This window comes from Bos taurus, chromosome 11 (assembly GCF_002263795.3).
Source record: "Bos taurus isolate L1 Dominette 01449 registration number 42190680 breed Hereford chromosome 11, ARS-UCD2.0, whole genome shotgun sequence".
Lineage (NCBI taxonomy): Eukaryota > Metazoa > Chordata > Mammalia > Artiodactyla > Bovidae > Bos > Bos taurus.
In genome coordinates this window covers 67,885,638-67,903,746 of record NC_037338.1, presented here as the reverse complement: position 1 = coordinate 67,903,746, position 18,109 = coordinate 67,885,638, and the positions used below count along the sequence as shown (strand labels likewise).

The 18,109-nt window shown below is 44.0% G+C and overlaps 1 protein-coding gene across 20 annotated transcripts in view; it reads left to right on the top strand.

Moving 5' to 3' along the window:
* Positions 1 to 18,109, top strand: part of AAK1 (AP2 associated kinase 1) — a 171,749-nt gene that overhangs the window by 87,599 nt on the left and 66,041 nt on the right. For all 20 annotated transcript variants that reach the window (XM_059891794.1, XM_059891793.1, XM_059891798.1 and 17 more), the window contains exons 4-6: positions 5,098 to 5,206; positions 6,668 to 6,810; positions 17,388 to 17,509. In XM_059891794.1, the coding sequence (XP_059747777.1) occupies positions 5,098 to 5,206; positions 6,668 to 6,810; positions 17,388 to 17,509 (374 nt within the window). The remainder of the gene's footprint in view (positions 1 to 5,097; positions 5,207 to 6,667; positions 6,811 to 17,387; positions 17,510 to 18,109) is intronic.

The window sequence follows — 18,109 nt, the reverse complement described above, 5'->3', positions numbered from 1 at the left end:
GCTAACTTTGGTTCAAACTGTTTGTGAAATCACAGTGCAATGCTAGAAGTTGGCAGCAATAGTGCTGTGTCATAAAATAAGAAATCATTGACTATTTGGGTAAATACACCTCTTTGGAAGCTTATTGTATGCAAATGCAAGCACTATCAGCATCAGGAATTTGCAGGAATTTGTCATGCTGATGTTCCAAGGAAGAGTGGTCTGAGCAAAAGATACATAAGGGAGTTAGTTACATACCATACTCACTTGACTATTTTGAGGTGAGTGACATTATTGATATGCTACTTAGAATGCTGTCTTCTTTGTTTTCTTGAACATAAAAATGAAGGTTTTTATAGATGTACTTAGGAATTGAGGCCTCTGTTCTCTTGTAAGGCTTTAAGATTCTTAGTAGGAATTTCCTGCTGCAGAAAATTTGAAGCTCGGGATAGAATGCTGTTCTGCATTACAAGCACCATTAATTCAGTTCAGTCACTCAGTCGTGTCCCACTCTTTGTGTCCTCATGGACTGCAGCACGTCAGGCTTCCCTATCCATCACCAGCTCCCGGAGCTTGCTCACACTCATGTCCATCGAGTCGGTGATGCCATCCAGCCATCTTTTCCTCTGTTGTCCCCTTCTCCTGCCTTCAGTCTTTCCCAGTATCAGGGTCTTTTCAGATGAGTCAGTTCTTCGCATCAGGTGGCCAAAGTTTTGGAGTTTCAGCTTCAGCATCGGCCCTTCCAATGAATGACCATTAATTAGGACCACAGATAAAGTTTCTGATCATCTGTAGGATCCGGTAGAAGGCCTTATTTTCCAATGGTAGTGTTTGTGTGTGTTTATGAAAAAAGTTTGTCATCACTTCAAGCATTTAACTATGAAAGTTACTAAGTTAACTACAAACACTTTACATATCTATTTGTTGCAGGAAGGGGGACCCCTTCCAGGGCCTGAAACTGGGCTCTTGTCTAACACTCGGAAATGAATTGTCCGAGGAGACACATGTACTGACAAGGCAAGAGATTTTATTGGGACAGGGCACCTGGGTGGAGAGCAGTAGGATAAGGGAACTCAGGAGAACTGCTCTGCCACGTGGCTCGCAGTCTCGGGTTTTATGGTGATGGATTGGTTTCCGGGTTGTCTTTGGCCAGTTATTCTAATTCAGAGTCTTTCCTGGTGGCGCTCGCATCACCCAGCCAAGATGGATGCTAGCGAGAGGGATTCCGGGAAGTGGACGGACATGTGGTGTCTCCTTTTGACCTTTCCCGAACTCTTCCAGTTGGTGGTGGCTTATTAGTTCCGTATTCTTTACCAGGATCTCCTGTCATAAAACAACTCATGTGAATGGTTACTAAAGGGCCTGGCCAGGGTGGGCGGTTTCAGTCAGTGTGCTTCCCCTAACATATTCAATAAAGTAGGTCTTCTAATAATGTTTATCAGTGTGGTTTAATGTTAATTTAAAGTTTAGGGACTTCCCTGGTGGTCCAGTGGTTACGAATCTGCCTTCCAATGCAGGGGACACAGGTTTGATTTTTGGTCGGGGAACTAAGATCCCACATACCATGGAGCAGCTGAGCCCATGCACTGCGACTGCTGAGCCTGCTTGCCACGACTAGAGTGTCTTTGTGTGGCCTTGAAAGATGGGACACATAACACAACAAAGATCAGAGTGCAACAACTAAGACCCCATGCAGCCAAATAAATAAATAAAAATAGTTTAGAATGACAATACAGTGTCGTTAGACTTATCACCGCTTCCATGATTTAATGTAATATATAAGCTGATTATAGTTTAGCCGAACATTCACCACTCCCCTGAAAATCAGATTTTGACTTAGCAAGTAGACTTTTATCTCAATACTCCAAATAATAGTAGTAACCGAGGACATCAGAGCATCTTCCTATACCTTGCCTTTTCCTGAGTAAACAGGTAGTAACTGAGGTGCCTCCCCTGTGGGTTACAGCCCAGATCTCTCCTGTAAGTGTGGGGCTGGTCTTTTAACTCAAGCCAGGGAAAGCTTGGATATCCTCTCACCTGTTGCTGTTGAGAAGTGCTGTCACTTGGACCCTGAATGTGAGCCTATCTCAACTTGTAGTAAGATTTCCTCTTGACCTTTTTCTACATTTCCCAGCCAATCAAACAGATCTTCTCTATCACATACAAACCAGTGACATTTTACTCTAAAATCTGAGATGTTTCTGGACTCCAAGCCATTAAAAGTAAAATGCCATCGTCTCCCTCCAAAGAGATGGTCTTTTCTACTTGAACGTATCTCTAGATCTTTGCAGAAGACATGGTGAATGGGAATTTGGCCTTGGACCAATCATCCAGCGTTGTGGCATACTGTTCTGAGATGCCATCTACAGATATTGATTATCCAGTGTGTGTCCTCTAATAGCTCTTGACCTCCTCTTGGCTCTATCAGTTGCTTTTTATTTTCCTTCCAGATTCTTAATTATTCCTCTTGGGGTGAGAGAAACTCAGAGGTGAGTTTGCTAATTTTTATTTTCCCAAACAGTTAAATACAGAAACATTAGTCTTTCATTCCCTTCTGTGAACATTTGGAGAACAGAATCTTCTGCTCCATTTTAGTTTCAAAGAAATTCTGTCTACATGTTCCTACTTCTAGCACTGTGTAAATGGAAACAAGTTCTAGAAGAGTTGATAAGACTGAGAAGCAGGGAGAAGCACAGTCCTCTAAAACATGAGCCCTGAAATCACTTTCTGTTTAGAGAAACTTCAGTTCCAGCGGCTGCTTTTCTGTCTCATCATCTCCCTTGTCAATTATCCAGAGCAGTTGCTCGAATCCTTTTATTTCTCTCATCAGGCTTCTTTCTCATTCCCTAACGCTTGGAAGATAATCTTGCATTCTACCCCAAAACGGAACAATGGATCTGAACTCCCTCAAATTCCCTTTTTCCCTCAGCCTTAAACCAATATGCATATCCATCCTTATTTCCTTCCTGTTTGCCAGGAAAGAAATGCCTTTGAAAGACCAGTCCCTTTAACAGTGTTCCTAATCCTGACCCTTTCTACTCAGAGGACCTTGTTGCATCAGTTATCCCCATCCTCTTCTGTATCTTAAAGCTTGTCTCTCCTGGCTCCTGCCACTCTCCAGTGCTCAGTCCTCTCCCACCCTTTCCTTTCCCTCAGTGCTGCTCCTTTTCAGCTCAAAATGTTCGGTAAGAGTCATCCTTAGTCACTGGTTCTACGTACGCCTCTCCCGTTCTTTGCAAGTCCAACTCCATTGTTCTTTCATTTTATTCCTTCTCCGAAACTGTTCTTGTCTAGATCTCCAGTGATTTCCCCATTGCCAGTAGAAGCGGACCCATTTCTACCTTTGCTCTACCTTTCTGAGGCAATAGTCATTCTTACTCCTTTACTCCAAGGAAAGTGCTAAGAAATTTTCATTTGTATGCTCAGAGTTCAGGTGTGTTAGTTTGATACTGTGAAGCCTCCTCTTGTTTTGGTATGTACTTTCCCGTTAAAAGAGACTTTATCACTTGGAACAGCTGAGGTCTCCAGTCAGTGTGGTGGGGGTTACTATTCTCATGGTTCTAATTGCCAAATTTGTGGTAACTCTTACAGAACCACATGTTTCTCGCCTCCTCCCTCCCATGTATTTTTATTAAACAGAAGTAAAACAATTTATTAAAACTAGTTTAAAAATAGGGCCTTACTTTGTATTTGTGCATAAATTCTATTACCCAGCTTGCTCAATTTTTGCTCACTGACCTTGGATTTTGAACATCATTTTCAGGAAGGTTTGCCTCTATGGATATTGAAGTAACCATACCAAGGGATGAGGCAACTTCCAGTGTCTGAATGGGTCCTGAAACATGAGAAGTGCTCAATATGTACTCGTTGAAACATTAATTCCACGAGCAGCCCTGAGATATGCTGTTCTAACCAGAGAGCTGGAAACAACCCATCTTCTATCCCAGTTGGTTGGCTTGAAAGGCTTAATTGTGAGCAAAATGCTTGCCATTGTAGTCCCTCCAAAACTTTAAAAAGCAGTTATTCTTTTCGTATATTTCCTAAAGAGAGAAAAACAGTATGAATAGTTTGAAAGTCAAATTGAATTCACTTGTTGTTCTTACAACCGGGGAAAAAAATGATCAGTTTCATTTTTCTGAATTAAAAATTCACATATTTAAATAGTTTGTACTGTGCTCTCCTCTAAGCCCCTCTGCAGTGTTTCTAGAGATGAGAGTCTTCGCTTCTGGCTTATAGGGAAGACTGATGCCCTGAGCAAGTAGGCAGCCTGTGACCATTTGGTTTTAGAATCTAGTTCAAGAGAATGTTGAGCTCCAAAATCACTGCAGATGGTGACTGCAGCCATGAAATCAAAAGACGCTTACTCCTTGGAAGGAAAGTTATGACCAACCTAGACAGCATATTAAAAGCAGAGGCATTACTTTGCCAACAAAGGTCCATCTAATCAAGGCTGTTGTTTTTCCAGTAGTCATATATGGATGTGAGAGTTGGACCATAAAGAAAGCTGAGCACTGAAGAATTGATGCTTTTGAACTGTGGTTTTGGAGGAAACTCTTGAGAGTTCCTTGGACTGCAAGGAGATCCAACTAGTCCATCCTAAAGGAAATCAGTCCTGAATATTCATTGGAGGGACTGATGCTGAAGCTGAAACTCCAATACTTTGGCTATGTGATGTGAAGAACTGACTCATTGGAAAAGACCCTGATGCTGGGAAAGATTGAAGGCAGGAGGAGAAGAGGATGACAGAAGATGAGACGGCTGAATGGGATCACCAACTCAATGGACATGAGTTTGAGTAAACTCTGGGAGATGGTGATGGACAGGGAGGCCTGCATGCTGAGGTCCCTGGGGTCTCAAAGAGTCAGACAAGACTGAGCAACTGAACTGAACTCAGGAGAGCATTATGGTTTAGTTGGATTGTAGAATTGCTATTGAAGATATGGCCATGACTCTCAGAGACCAGTGGAAATGTTCTATTGACCCTGTTTCTTAGTCTGACCTCTGCTCACTGTCAATGTTGGTCTGTGTATTTAAGTTGTCTGTGCTAATGGAAAAACCTGGCTCGTTCTGTCTCTATTGGTGTCTGTAACGAATCATTTATTTCTCAACTCTTTACAGAGGGACCTGTCGGGGCATAAGAACATCGTGGGTTACATTGACTCCAGTATCAATAGTGTGAGTAGCGGTGATGTGTGGGAAGTTCTCATCCTGATGGACTTCTGCAGGGGTAAGTACATGAGCCAGATTGTACGCTTTCATTTCTCTAGGACTTTGATTGTCAAGGGGGTGGGGTCATTGCAGTTAACAGGAACTGTACTCTAATGTATGTTGTTCTGGTTTTAAGGATGGGAAGACAAAGAGGCTGAGAGAGACAGAGCCTCCTGTGACTTCTTGGTTAGTCTTACAATGTCAAAGATCAGTGGCACAAATACTGGTGGATAATACAGAACTCTAATTTTGTTAGGTTTTGGGAGGTTTGGTGCTTGTACGTGAATGTGGATGTATGAGGATGAGAATGAATGTGTTCTTTGTGATGCTTTAAAGCAAATGATGAAGGCACATAATAAAGACCCGACTCCAGATGGACTAAAGAAACAATTCAGCTTCCCTCACTCGTGTGTTCTCTTCTCCACCCACACCACCATCCTTGCATTGGGAGGGAAAGAATCCTTTTTGTCTAATGGAAATGACCCTCCTCTGCTTGCTCCAGTTTGGATTGCCAATAAGGCTCCATTCAAATCATGCTGCTGTTAACAGTAGTTAAGTAGTTGAAAGCTTAGCATTTTGAGCAGTATTTATCTTGGGAAACCCAGGCTGGAGCATGAATGTATTCAGAGTTGACTGTATTTCATACAGCTGTTGTTTGGAGGTTCAGCTTTTTGGGTCTTAGCAGCTGCCACTTACATTCTTGGGTCGCTTTTTCACTGTTTGGTGCCCAGTTTTGTAATCACCCTTGGTTCCACTAACATTGTCCTTGCCTTTCAAGACACTGTCCATAAATTAAATATGTTGCTAATCCTAAAAACATGATGTTAACCAATAATTCCAGCCTTTACTGTAACAGCTGTTAGCCTGACTTTATAAAATAGTACCACATTGTTTCCTCCTGGCCATTCCTTTTTGGACAGTTAAATGTTCACAGATGAGGTAGTAGGAGAATCCAGGGAGCTGGGTAATTTTCTAAGCGAGGTCATCAGTCTTTCAGTCCTAGGGGTTAAGTGTTGATGTAGCATTTCTGCAGGCCAGGCAGCAGGCAGTAAAGCCAGAGAGACCAAGCTGTTCCTAAAGTACAGGCTATCAAACTGTCTTCTTCCTCCTCCTGGGGTCTATTGTGCAATCTGATTCTTACTAAAAGGTACAGCAAGTTGAACCTGTGGCCCCATCTGATGCACAACAGGGACAGTATAACCAGGCAACCAGAGCCAGGACCATGTTGTCAGTTCTGCTGCTAATCTTGAAGACAGAATGAGGGCAGCTCACATCTGAGCTGCTTTATAAAATGAAGAAACTGTTTTGAAGCAGTAGAAAACAGGTCGCAGGCTGGGAATCAAGATACTGGGGTTTAATCCTGGCTCAGCCAGTAATTAGCCGAATCCAGATTGCTCCTCTGTGGACAGCCATTCATTCTCTTGAATAAGTGAAGGGGCTGAATGTTTATTACCTTTCCTCTGCTCTGCACCCCTTTCAGGAGGCCAAGTGGTCAACCTAATGAACCAGCGCCTGCAAACAGGTTTTACAGAAAATGAAGTACTCCAGATATTTTGTGACACCTGTGAAGCTGTTGCCCGCCTGCATCAGTGCAAAACTCCTATTATCCACCGTGACCTGAAGGTAACAGATCACCCTGAAGCTTTCTTACAGAGTATTTTCTACCTGCTCCAGGAGTGGGGTAAATGTTATGAGGGTATGGGAAAAGCGTCAGGCTTGGTACCAAATTATGAGTTGACATTCTGCTTGGGGAGAGAAAGCACAGAGAAAAAAATAGCAGAACAGTACAGTATAATAGAGCTTCCCAAGTGGTACTAGTGGTAAAGAACCTGCCTGCCAATGCAGGAGACATAAGAGATGCAAGTTGGGTCCCTGGGTGGAGGGATGATCCCTGGAGGAGGACATGGCAACCCACTTCAGTACTCTTGCCTAGAGAATCCCATGGACAGAGGAGCCTGAGGGGCTACGGTCCATAGGGTGACAAAGAGTCAGACCCAAGTGAAGCAGCTTAGCATGCATGCTCATACAGTTCAATATAGTATCAATTTTATTATTAAGTAGCTTTCAGAAGTTCTTTATAATTGCCAAATGCCTGAACACATCTTTGTTATTTTTCCTAGTAAACTCCAAAATTCACTGTTTTAGAGTCATGAAGAGTAGTAATATGCTAATTTAAAGTTTGTAAACAGCAGTGCCTAGTCTTTAAAGTCTATTTTATATTTTGTAAAATCCATTAATTGATAATTTAAAAATTTTGTCCTGCTAAGAAAAGACTCTGATGCTGGGAGGGATTGGGGGCAGGAGGAGAAGGGGACGCCAGAGGATGAGATGGCTGGATGGCATCACCAACTCGATGCACGTGAGTTTGGGTGAACTCCAGGAGTTGGTGATGGACAGGGAGGCCTGGCGTGCTGCAATTCATGGGGTCGCAAAGAGTCGGACATGACTGAGTGACTGAACTGAATTACTGTTCCCTTGCACTGGACCTTTCAGACTGTATCACTTGATGACGTTTGTTGAATGGAATTGGCACCTGGTCAGGGTTCACTAGCATCTTTGGAGCACTGACTGTGTGCCGTGTACTCTGACACTGCATGCGCACTGTCTCTTGGGTGAGAGACTGTCTTGTTAACATTTTATGGTCAGTGAAACTTAGGAGCAGAGAGGTTATGTGACTTAACTAAGGTCGTATAACTGGGAAGGAGGAGTACCAGAATTTGAATCCAGCTCTTCTGATTCTAAATTGCAATTTCTTTTGATTATACTTATGTTTCCTGAAACATGCTTCATGGCTAACATTTACATCATCATCCCCTCCCATGCTTGTTAAATGCGGGCTGCTGGGTCCCCACTGAATCTTCCGGGCCACAGTGTTTGTGATGGTACCAGGGAAGCCTGGGAGTTTTTATCTTAGGCACCCCAGTTGGTTTTTGTATATTTCAAAGTTTGAGGATCACAATAGCATACTAGCTTTTCTGTTATGAGGATGGTTTTTAGTTTAATTAAGGTATAATTCACATACCATAAAATTTACTCCTTTAGAATGTACATGTTGGTGGGTTTTAGTATATTTACAAGGGTGTGCAACCATTACCGTTGTTTAATTCCAGAAAATTTCATCTCCCCTCACCACCACCCACAAAAGCTTCATCAAAAGTTTCATCACCACCACCCCCAAAAGCCTGTACCCATTAGGGGTCACTTCTTATTCTTCCCTTAGCCCTGCCAACCACCAGTCTACTTTCTGTTGCTTATTCCAGACATTTCACCTAAATGGGCTTGTATGGTATGTGACCTCTTTCACAAGCAGTGTTTTCCAGGTTCATGTATGTTGTAGCATATGTCAGTACTGCCTTCTTCTTGTGACAACATCCCATTGTGCGGACCTATCACATTTTGTTAATTCCTCAGTTAGTGGACATCTGAGTTGTTTCTGCTATAGCTATTGTGACTCAGGCTGTTGTGAACATTCATGTACTAGGTTTCACGTGAGCGCATAGTTTCAGTTCTCTTGGGTACACACCTTGGAGAGGAATTGCTGGGTCATATGGATACTCTCAGAGAAGGCAATGGCACCCCACTCCAGTACTCTTGCCCGGAAAATCCCATGGATGGAGGAGCCTGGAAGGCTGCAATCCATGGGGTTGCTGAGGGTCGGACACGACTGAGCGACTTCACTTTCACTTTTCACTTTCATGCATTGGAGAAGGAAATGGCAACCCACTCCAGTGTTCTTGTCTGGAGAATCCCAGGGACGGGGAAGCCTGATGGGCTTCCGTCTATGGGGTCGAGTAGAGTCGGACACGACTGAAGTGACTTAGCAGTAGCAATGGATACTCTAACTTTTTGAGGAACTGCCAGCCTATTTTCCAAAGGAACTGCACTATTTTACATCCTGCCAGCAACTTACAAGGTTCCAGTTTCTTCACACTAGCTCATGATTTTGCCCTATTTTATTTTTCTGTCCTGTTGAGTGCAAAGTCTCCAAATGCCTAAGACAGCCTTCTCCGGTGCACCTCAGCTCATAGTCAGCCCCTTTTCTGACAGAACAAGTATACGTCCATGAATATTGTGAGCCTCACATCATACAAAACATAATTCTGTGAGGACAGTGCAGATACAACATGGTCCCTACGCTCATAATGTAAAAGTATTGGTGAGAGCATATAAGTGAAATATTTGGAACTGAAACTTAAAGAAGGGAAATACAAAGTCTCTTAGTATGTGGTCAGATAATGAGATCTGGCAGTGGTGATTGGGATATTCTGGAAATGTTGAATTTTGAAAGACTGGTGGGATATGGGTGGTCACAGAGAGGCTGAAGAGTATTTCAGGCAGAGAGCAGGGCCTAAGGACTGCCGAGGGGAGGGAACAAGAAGGTGTTTGAAGATGAGGAGGTGGGTAAGGGCCTGGTACCTGGCTAGTTACAAAGCAGGCCAGAGTGACTGTAGGCCACTTCTCTAAGAATGTAATGACACTCCTTTTTTTTTAAATACACTTGATTTACAGTGTTGTGTTAGTTTCAGGTGATGACACTTTTATCCTAGTTGTTTTAACATTGAGTGAAATTCTTGGGCCTGTTAGTGTATATTTCAAAATAAGCAATGGTACCAATATTTTCGGAGAAGGCAATGGCACCCCACTCCAGTACTCTTGCCTGGAAAATCCCATGGACGGAGAAGCCTCGTAGGCTGCAGTCCATGGGGTTGGTAAGAGTCGGACATGACTGAGCGACTTCACTTTCAGTTTTCACTTTCATGCATTGGAGAAGGAAATGGCAACCCACTCCAGTATTCTTGCCTGGAGAATCCCAGGGATGGGGGAGCCTAGTGGGCAGCCGTCTATGGGGTCACACAGAGTCGGACACAACTGAAACGACTTAGCAGTAGCAGGAGTACCAACATTTTAGGACCTGATCTTTGTCCCTGCCACTTATCTTGAAGAACAATTTATGAGGGGCCAAGAAAAGGGTTGGAGAAGTATGGCCTGGCTGTATCAACACTACTTCTGTGACCTGTATGAGCTTGGGTCCCTCCAGAGTCCCATTCCACCCCTCCATGTCAGATGGGGTTCAATTTCCTATGAGAACTCTGGTTCTGTAGCCATGTAACTGGTACCAACCGAGTTGTAAGCTCTGTGGGTAATAAGCATCCTTCATATTTCCAGATGCACAGGACGTGTTTCCATCTCCGACTTGTTCTCCTCCTGTTTCCATCCCCGTCTTGCTCTCCTCCCTGTAGTCTTTGACTCCTTTGTGACTTTTCCCTGACCTCGTGTTCTCCTAGACCCTCAGGCTCCTGGGTTGTTCCTCCCATCACTTGGCCTCAGAGCCTCAGCTTCCTTGTCTGTGCAGCAGAGACAACAGCACCAGCCTTGTTAGGGCCTGGGTGGGGCTAAAGGAGAACATGCGCATCAGTGCGCAGGCACATCCTTGGCTCAGAAAATTCTGAGCAGACACCCAGGGAGGTGAGAGCAAGGAAGAGGCCAAGGGGGCTACAGAGCCTTGTTTTAGAGAGTGCTACTCGTACGTTTTAAACAAAGTCTTCCTTCATTGTCACTTTTCCAACATTTATTGGACTAAACAAGGCCTAAATGATCATCACTTCACACCCATAAATAGCACCTGCCCAATTTCTGTGTGGCCAGCATACTAGTGCCCCGTGGTGCTGCTGTGAGGTGGCGGAGAAGGTTGCCCATGACGGGAACCTGAGGCAGAGTTCAGCATCTTACCTGGGGACACAGTAGGTGGTTGGTCTCAAGCAGCCAGAGCCCAGACTCTTTCCTGACTGCTCTGAGCAGCCTGTGAGATGTCTGAGCAGAGGACCTGGGAGCACACTGGGCTCTGAGGGTGAGGCCGGGCCATGAGTGAGTGGCTGCTTCACTGTCTTCCCAGCCTGCCTTAGGCCCTGGCCCTTGCCCCTCCGTCACCCGTCACTCCAGTCTAGGAGCACAGTAATTGTGTTCAGTCAGTACTGAAGACTACCGGGTATGCCACTGGTTTGCCACTTGTGGTTTGGGAGACTTTGTTTCCTCTTCTCCTTGACTTTGGAAACAAAACGTACACAGGGGCCCCTGTGATTGGTCTAGAGGAGTCCTGTTGCTGTTGATTTTAGTTATTGACTCCTACCTGTCTTTTTGTGTTTTTTTTTTAATGCTTTCCCAAACTCCCCAAATCTAGGTGCCATCTGGACGCTTTTGCTGGCCTATTAGATTCTGTTGATTTCTACTGCTATGTGCTTGGCGGGCAGTCACATCTGCCTGCTGCAGTGCCAGCTTGCTAGGCGGGAGTGAGAAGTCCCCTGGACCTCCTGCTGCCCTGGCTCTGTCATTGCGTCACAAGGCCTCGGCCTCTCTGCGCTCCCTATCATGGCTGGTACCAGCCAGCAAGGTCCTAGCGGTGGCCAGAGCCAAGAAATTCTTTGTTCTCCTCTTGGTCAGAGAACGTGCCCGTGGCTGGTCTCTCTTGTTTCTGTGTGACCCGAGTTACCACATGATAAGGAGGCGCCCTTGGGAATAAGTCCGTGGGACACAGGAAGGAGCACAGACCAGGCCAGCTGTGGACGAGGGTCCTGAGCCAGTGCCACCTGTGGGGAACTCAGAAGGCCCCTCTTGCCCTGCCCACCACGTGTGTGGTCTTTCTTTCTTTCTTTTTTTTTTGGTCTTTCTTTCAAATTCCGGAGCGGAAATAAGCTGACAGCAGTCCCTGTCCTTAAGCAGCATATGTTCTGAAAAATAACCAAAACAGAAGTTCTAGTCTTTACTGAATGTTTCTCCTCAAATACATTATTTTACATTTTCATTATTTCCTCCCTTTTTTAAAATTGTCTCTCTGAGGACTGACAGAGGTCTTCATTGCAAATAATAGAATTATGTTCCTGGGAAGGTCACGTAAGTCAGCGCTTTCCTTTTACCAACAGGGAATCCTCTGCTCAGAAAGGCTGTGACCTGCACAGCAAACTCATTGATCAAACCAGAACAAAGGCCAAGGCTTTTGACCCTCAGTGTGGTTTCTGTTTGTTTGGTTTTTGCTATATTTTACCATGCCGTTTGCCCAAGCATTTAAGAAGGGGGATAAAAGGAATAAGACTTAGTAAGTACATTCTAGGTTGAAAAAGTCATGAATGTCTCCTCATCTGTCAGAAAAGAGGTTTTGGATCTCATGAAGTACAGTAGCATGAAGATTCTTGTCCTATTTTTGAATCACAGGTTTGAAAACCTGCATTCACCTAGTGCTCCACAATTTCTAGTGGTAATAAACTCTGTGGCTGAATGCCTGGATGCTGTTTTGTTTGGGATAATATCAAGATGAAGAGGTCAGAAGGAGGTGGCTTTCTAGACATTTTAGCTGAAGCTCTGAGCAGAGTTCGGGAGTGACAGCTTTAATAATCCTCTCAGGCTGATTGCGGAATAAGGTCAGTAGCTTGAACGCTCAACAAGCTTCTAGATGGGAGGTTGTGAGCGAAGGTAACCAGCATTCACCTGACTTCCTAAAGGACCTGGCCAAAAACAAAGTCACCACGCAGGTTCTCTGAAGCTTCCGGAAGCTGGTGTATGAACCTCCAATTGGTTATCGACCTTCCTCATTGAATCCCTCTCGGCCCTGGTCATCTCACACTTGCAGAGTCGTACCTGCCCTCATCATCTCCTTTCTGCACATCAGTGCAGCCGGGGAGGGTGCAGTCCTGGCGGTGTGGCAGCCTGAGCCCAAATCTTGCCCCCACAGCCTTGTGACCTCTGCCTGCACTCCGTTCTCCCACGTATCAAGTGGGACAGTGAGGCCTTGGAAGAATGTCAGGAAGTACGTGGGGCAGGGTTGGGCCCCACATGTTAAGTGCTACTAGTTGCTGACACCATTTTATTACTCTCACCCCCCCATGCCTTCCTGTTCTTGGTTCCACTTAACCTGCGTCTTGCCCTTTTTCCAAGGCCCAGCATTATCTCGTCTCGTCATTCTTGAGAGTGCTAGCCCATAGTGTGTCCGGTCCCACGTCTTTAGTTTCCAATCCCTAGGACTGTGCTGCCCCAGCCACAGAGGCCTGTCTCTGCTTCGGTCTCCTTCAGTCTCCCTACAGGTGCTCTCACCACCGTGCCTTCCTGCTGGCCGGTCTCTAATGAGAATGCTCATCCCCCAGATTGTTCATGGTGGCTCCCCTCACCAGAGTGACCTTTCCTGAATGTGCTGTTTACAGTGGCATCCGTCTTAACTGACATATATTTAACCTGCTGGGGTTTTTTTCCCCACAATGTTTATCAGTACCAGGCAAATACACTTTTTTTTTTTTTTAAATCATCAGCTGGACCCTAAGCTCCAGTCACAGCCTTATTTGTGGAACTTAGAAAAGTACTTGGCACATAATAGGCAGTAGTAGGAGTTCAAATGTATTTCTCTAATAAAGGAATGATCTTACATGTGTCCAGGGAGACTTGCAGTGTGCTTTCATGGTCATTCTCTTCCTTGTTTCATAAGAACAATAATAGAATTATTACCAGCTTTACTTTACAGATAAGAAACCTGCCCAAAGAGGTTTAAAGGTTTATTCAAGGCCAAACATCTAAAATAGTCCCCGAGGTCTTCTGAACCCCAAGTCCAGTGTGGTTGCCACACATTGTGCTCTGTGCTAAGTGTTTTGTTAGTGACGGTGCTGTTGCTGATGGAGGGCAGCAGCCGCCTGAGCTTGGAGGTTGTCACTAACTAGTGTCACAGGTCACAGGGACAGATGGCGAGGGGGCGGAGCTGTGGCTGCTGCCAGGCGATTTCACCTCCGTAATCTCACCTGATCCTCCCCACAGAATTTCACGGTGGCCAAAGCAGGGATTACTTTTCTCATCTGCATCGATAGTTCTTTGATATTTCTCAGGCTTTCACTCCATTGATATCTCTGGTTCTCTTGTCTGTTTTTGAACACACCGTTAATTTCTTCTGGTTTTCCTATGAATATAGTTCTGTACAGTGGTATCTTTGTGGGAAGGAGGAAGGCAGGGTGGGGACCAGGTTAAATGTAGCATAATTCCTGAGTTCTATCAGTCAAACTAACCAGAAATACAAACCAAGTTTTTAAGGTCTGGGTAGAAAACAAAAACAAAGCCTCATTGTGCATCATCTTTATTCTGTCCCTTGCCTACTCAGTTTTCTTCCCTTTCCCAACAGAGATTTTGGTCCCTAGAATGACCTTGTTTGTGTTTTGATATGAGTTGGCTTTTCAATTTTCTAGATTGTATATTCTAGGATTAGAAGTATAGCATCTGATTTGGGAAGGGACTACTCATATCCAATGGGAGAAACATGGTTTCACTTGATCCCTGTAGGGTGGCAGAGGCCAACAAGGAGGGTTGTTGCTGACAGACAGTGAATAAAGGAGTTAGAGGCCCCTTATGTGTGTAAAGACCAGAGGTGGCAATTTCTCTTCAAAGGGCCAAAGAATAAATATTTGAGGCTTGTCAGCTGCATAGGCTCTGTCTCAACTGCTTGACTCTGCTGTTGGAGCAAAACAACAGCCATAGACAAGAGGCCAGGTAACCTATGGGCATTGCTTGGTTTGGCCAGGTCTCACTTTGTCAATCCTTTCTAGCCGTAGCAAGTTCTGTAGATTTTTGTAGGGTGGCCAGGGAATGTTTTCCTGAGGAGTTATGACTTGAGCAAGGCCTTGAAGAATGGCTAGGAGTTGACTAGCAGAGAGGGAGCAATTGAATAAAAAGACAAATTAGTCATTGTAGGAAATGCTTAGGAGACATTGAGCAAATCAGCCTGACTATTGTTTGGACATTTGGTTCCTCATTGACTGGATTCCTATTATAGGGGCATTTCTGAGCTTAAAGAATTAAGAAACCCCTGTCCTTACGCTTGTAGCCAGGACACTGGGTGAGTGTAGTCATCCCTACCAGGTAGGAGGGTGGGAATGGGGGGCTTTGGGTAATTATTCTGCCCCCTGCCCTGGCAGAAAGGCAATTACCTGTCCTTCTCTAGAGTTGGATTGCCTAGGTGCACTTCCTTGCTTAATCACTGTGAGCCTCACTTTCTCTGTCTGTATAACGGGGATTATTGTTATATTGTTACTGTAAGGATTGAATGAGATAATCCATGTAAAGCGATGAGACAGTCAGTCAGTAAATAGTAGCTATTCTTTTTAAAACCTCTAAATTCCACTGGAAATATTAGTGTTGCCTTGTTGGAGTTACTTTAGATTCCTGAAGTGAGTATGCGTTCAGGATAGCTTGACTGTTTCACTTTGTGTAAATAGATTAAACTGATGAGCATTATAAAAAGCTGTAGATGGTAGAAATATTTGCCTGATTCAGTCTTGTCTTTGGGGAACAAGTCTCTCCTAAGAATTCTTAACCACAACAGCATATCCGCCCAAGTTTATGGTCATAGTTCACACTGCCTGAAGGGCTAAAACCCCAAGGTCAAAACTGTAGCGCCTACAATTTTGTGAAGTGATTGTAGGTTATTAGTGCCCCAGGTGCATAAGTAGGTTATTCCTGGAAGAATAATAGACCTGAACTCAGGCCTCTTAAGGCTTCCCACAGATGAATTCTGAGGAGCACGAATCAACAGCAACAGTGGCAGAGCCTCTCACAATAATGTATCGTGAGTGACACTCAGTTGGAATAAGGAATAATAAACTGTAGAGTCAGTTTTTAAAGACTTTAGGTATTATATTTATAAAATGCAGACTATAATTTTTATAATCTATAATCCTAGAAAAATTAAAGTATAGAAACAGGAGACATCATAGTTGGGAAGATATTTTTAAAAGAACCACTAGTAGTCGGGGCCTGGGTATTTGGTGGCTCCTGTCTTATTTCCGACAGCTTCTCTCTCTCTCTTTCTCTCTCTCTCTCTCTCACACACACACACACACAGTGTGTCATATGTATTTCTCTTTTTCACTTTATTCCATTCAACAAACATTTTCTATTCCAAGCATCATGTTAGGCATTGGTAGAGAAGATGACAAATATCTGTGCTTGTCCTTAAGGAGCTTCTAGTCTACTCTTACCTTTGTTTTCCAAAGGTGATCAGTCTTTGGAAGGCTGAAGACAAAAGACAATGGAGGCCACGGACTTATTGACCTAACAAGATTTTTTGGCTACCATTTTACTGCCCACACATAGCCAGGTCTGTCCTCCAGAACACCAGTCAGCTCAATTCACCTCTGCCAAAAATTAATGCATCTTGAGTACGGTAGTGCCCATGTTTTGGAATTGTTATATCTTTGGCAGAATCCTTTGACACCAAGAATTTCTCTAGGTTCTGGTCTTTGGAAGCTCCCTCCTACCCAGAACTCCTAACTCACTGCCCAGAGAATACATCTACAAAAATAGAAGGATGGTACTTTCACAGGAGAACTGTGCATTTGCCCACAGGCCTTTAATCACTTTGAGAAATAACTAAAATATAGCAAATATTTATTAATTCAGAAAATCCTTACCTACCATGGTAAACAAATTGATATGTATGTTTAGAAGGTCTAAGTGAAATCACTGATATCAGGAAGAACCAAGTACTGAAGGAATGTAGGGAAAGGGTGACATTTTTCTGAGGACGGCTTCAAGGAAGAAGTGGCATTTGAACTAGAGTGGTTCAGACAGTAAACAGTCTGTCTGCAGTGTGGGAGACCCAGGTTCAATCCTTGGGTTGGGAAGATCCCCTGGAGAAGGGGATTGCTACCAACTCCCATATTCTTGCCTGGAGAATCCCATGGACAGAGAAGCTTGGCGGGTTTTTAGTCCTTGGGGTTGCAAAGAGTCGAACATGACTGAGCAACTAACAGTTTCCCTTTCACTTTTGAAAGATGAATGGGATTTTGATAGCTGGGTAAGGAGCTGGTGATCATCGGAAGCATTCTAGACTGAAAAAAAGGCAGGAGAAAAGATATGGTCTTGAAAGTACTGTAGGAGGGCTGTTTCTGCAGAGGTGAGAAGTGTGGCTAGAAATCCAGAAAAATGGAACTCTTGGCTTTCCCACTGTGGAATTTCCTCTTCAGCACTCCGCTCCCCACTCTCATTTTCCTCTGTTACTGTGCATCTCTTTTTATTTCACTTGGAATGACCCCTGTTGATATACTTGGAGGAGAATAACTTTCCTATGCATGTTGATGAGATTATCAGAAATAAAACCTTTATGTGTAATGTACACCAAATTTTCAAACCAGTATTAAACAATATCTTGGAATGGGCGGTTGCACAATGTTTTTCAGGTTGAGAATATTCTCTTGCATGACCGAGGCCACTATGTCCTGTGTGACTTTGGAAGTGCTACCAACAAATTCCAGAATCCACAAACAGAAGGAGTCAATGCAGTAGAAGATGAGATTAAGAAGTAAGCTTTTCCTCCTTTCTCGGAGTTTTATCCTTATCAGATCAACAGTTTTACTTTCAGCTTATGATTGAGAGGGTCATGGTGAAAAGACAGTGGTGCCAGTCAGTTGTCCCTCATTTCAGAACATCATATTAGCAGTTGGGTTGCTTGATTTTTAGGTGGAGGATAGGGAGGGGATTCACAATCATTGATCGGCGGACTAAAACGAAGGAATTTTATAGCACTTTATCAATGGTCCTGTGGTACATAGATCTTTTGATTTTTATCCCAGAGCCCTTAAAAAGGTTCACACACCATGGAAGTACTGTGATGTCTTTCAGTGGGATCACAGCAGCTGTGACATTACCAGTCAGTCGGTTGTGCTTTTTACTGAACCCTAAATTGCTGTATATTTTTTCCTGCTCATAAGGAGCTAACCTGCAATTTAGTGGAATTAATGGTGAGTAGGGCTATTAAAGTCTCTACAGACATTGAATCACTGACTTACATGAGAAACAGCTTGTTTAGATTTGTTACTCCAGTAAGAACCTGGGCTGTTTTCCCCTGTTGTCCAGAGTGTTAAATTTTTCAGAGGCAGCAGCGCTGACTGTTACTGCGAAC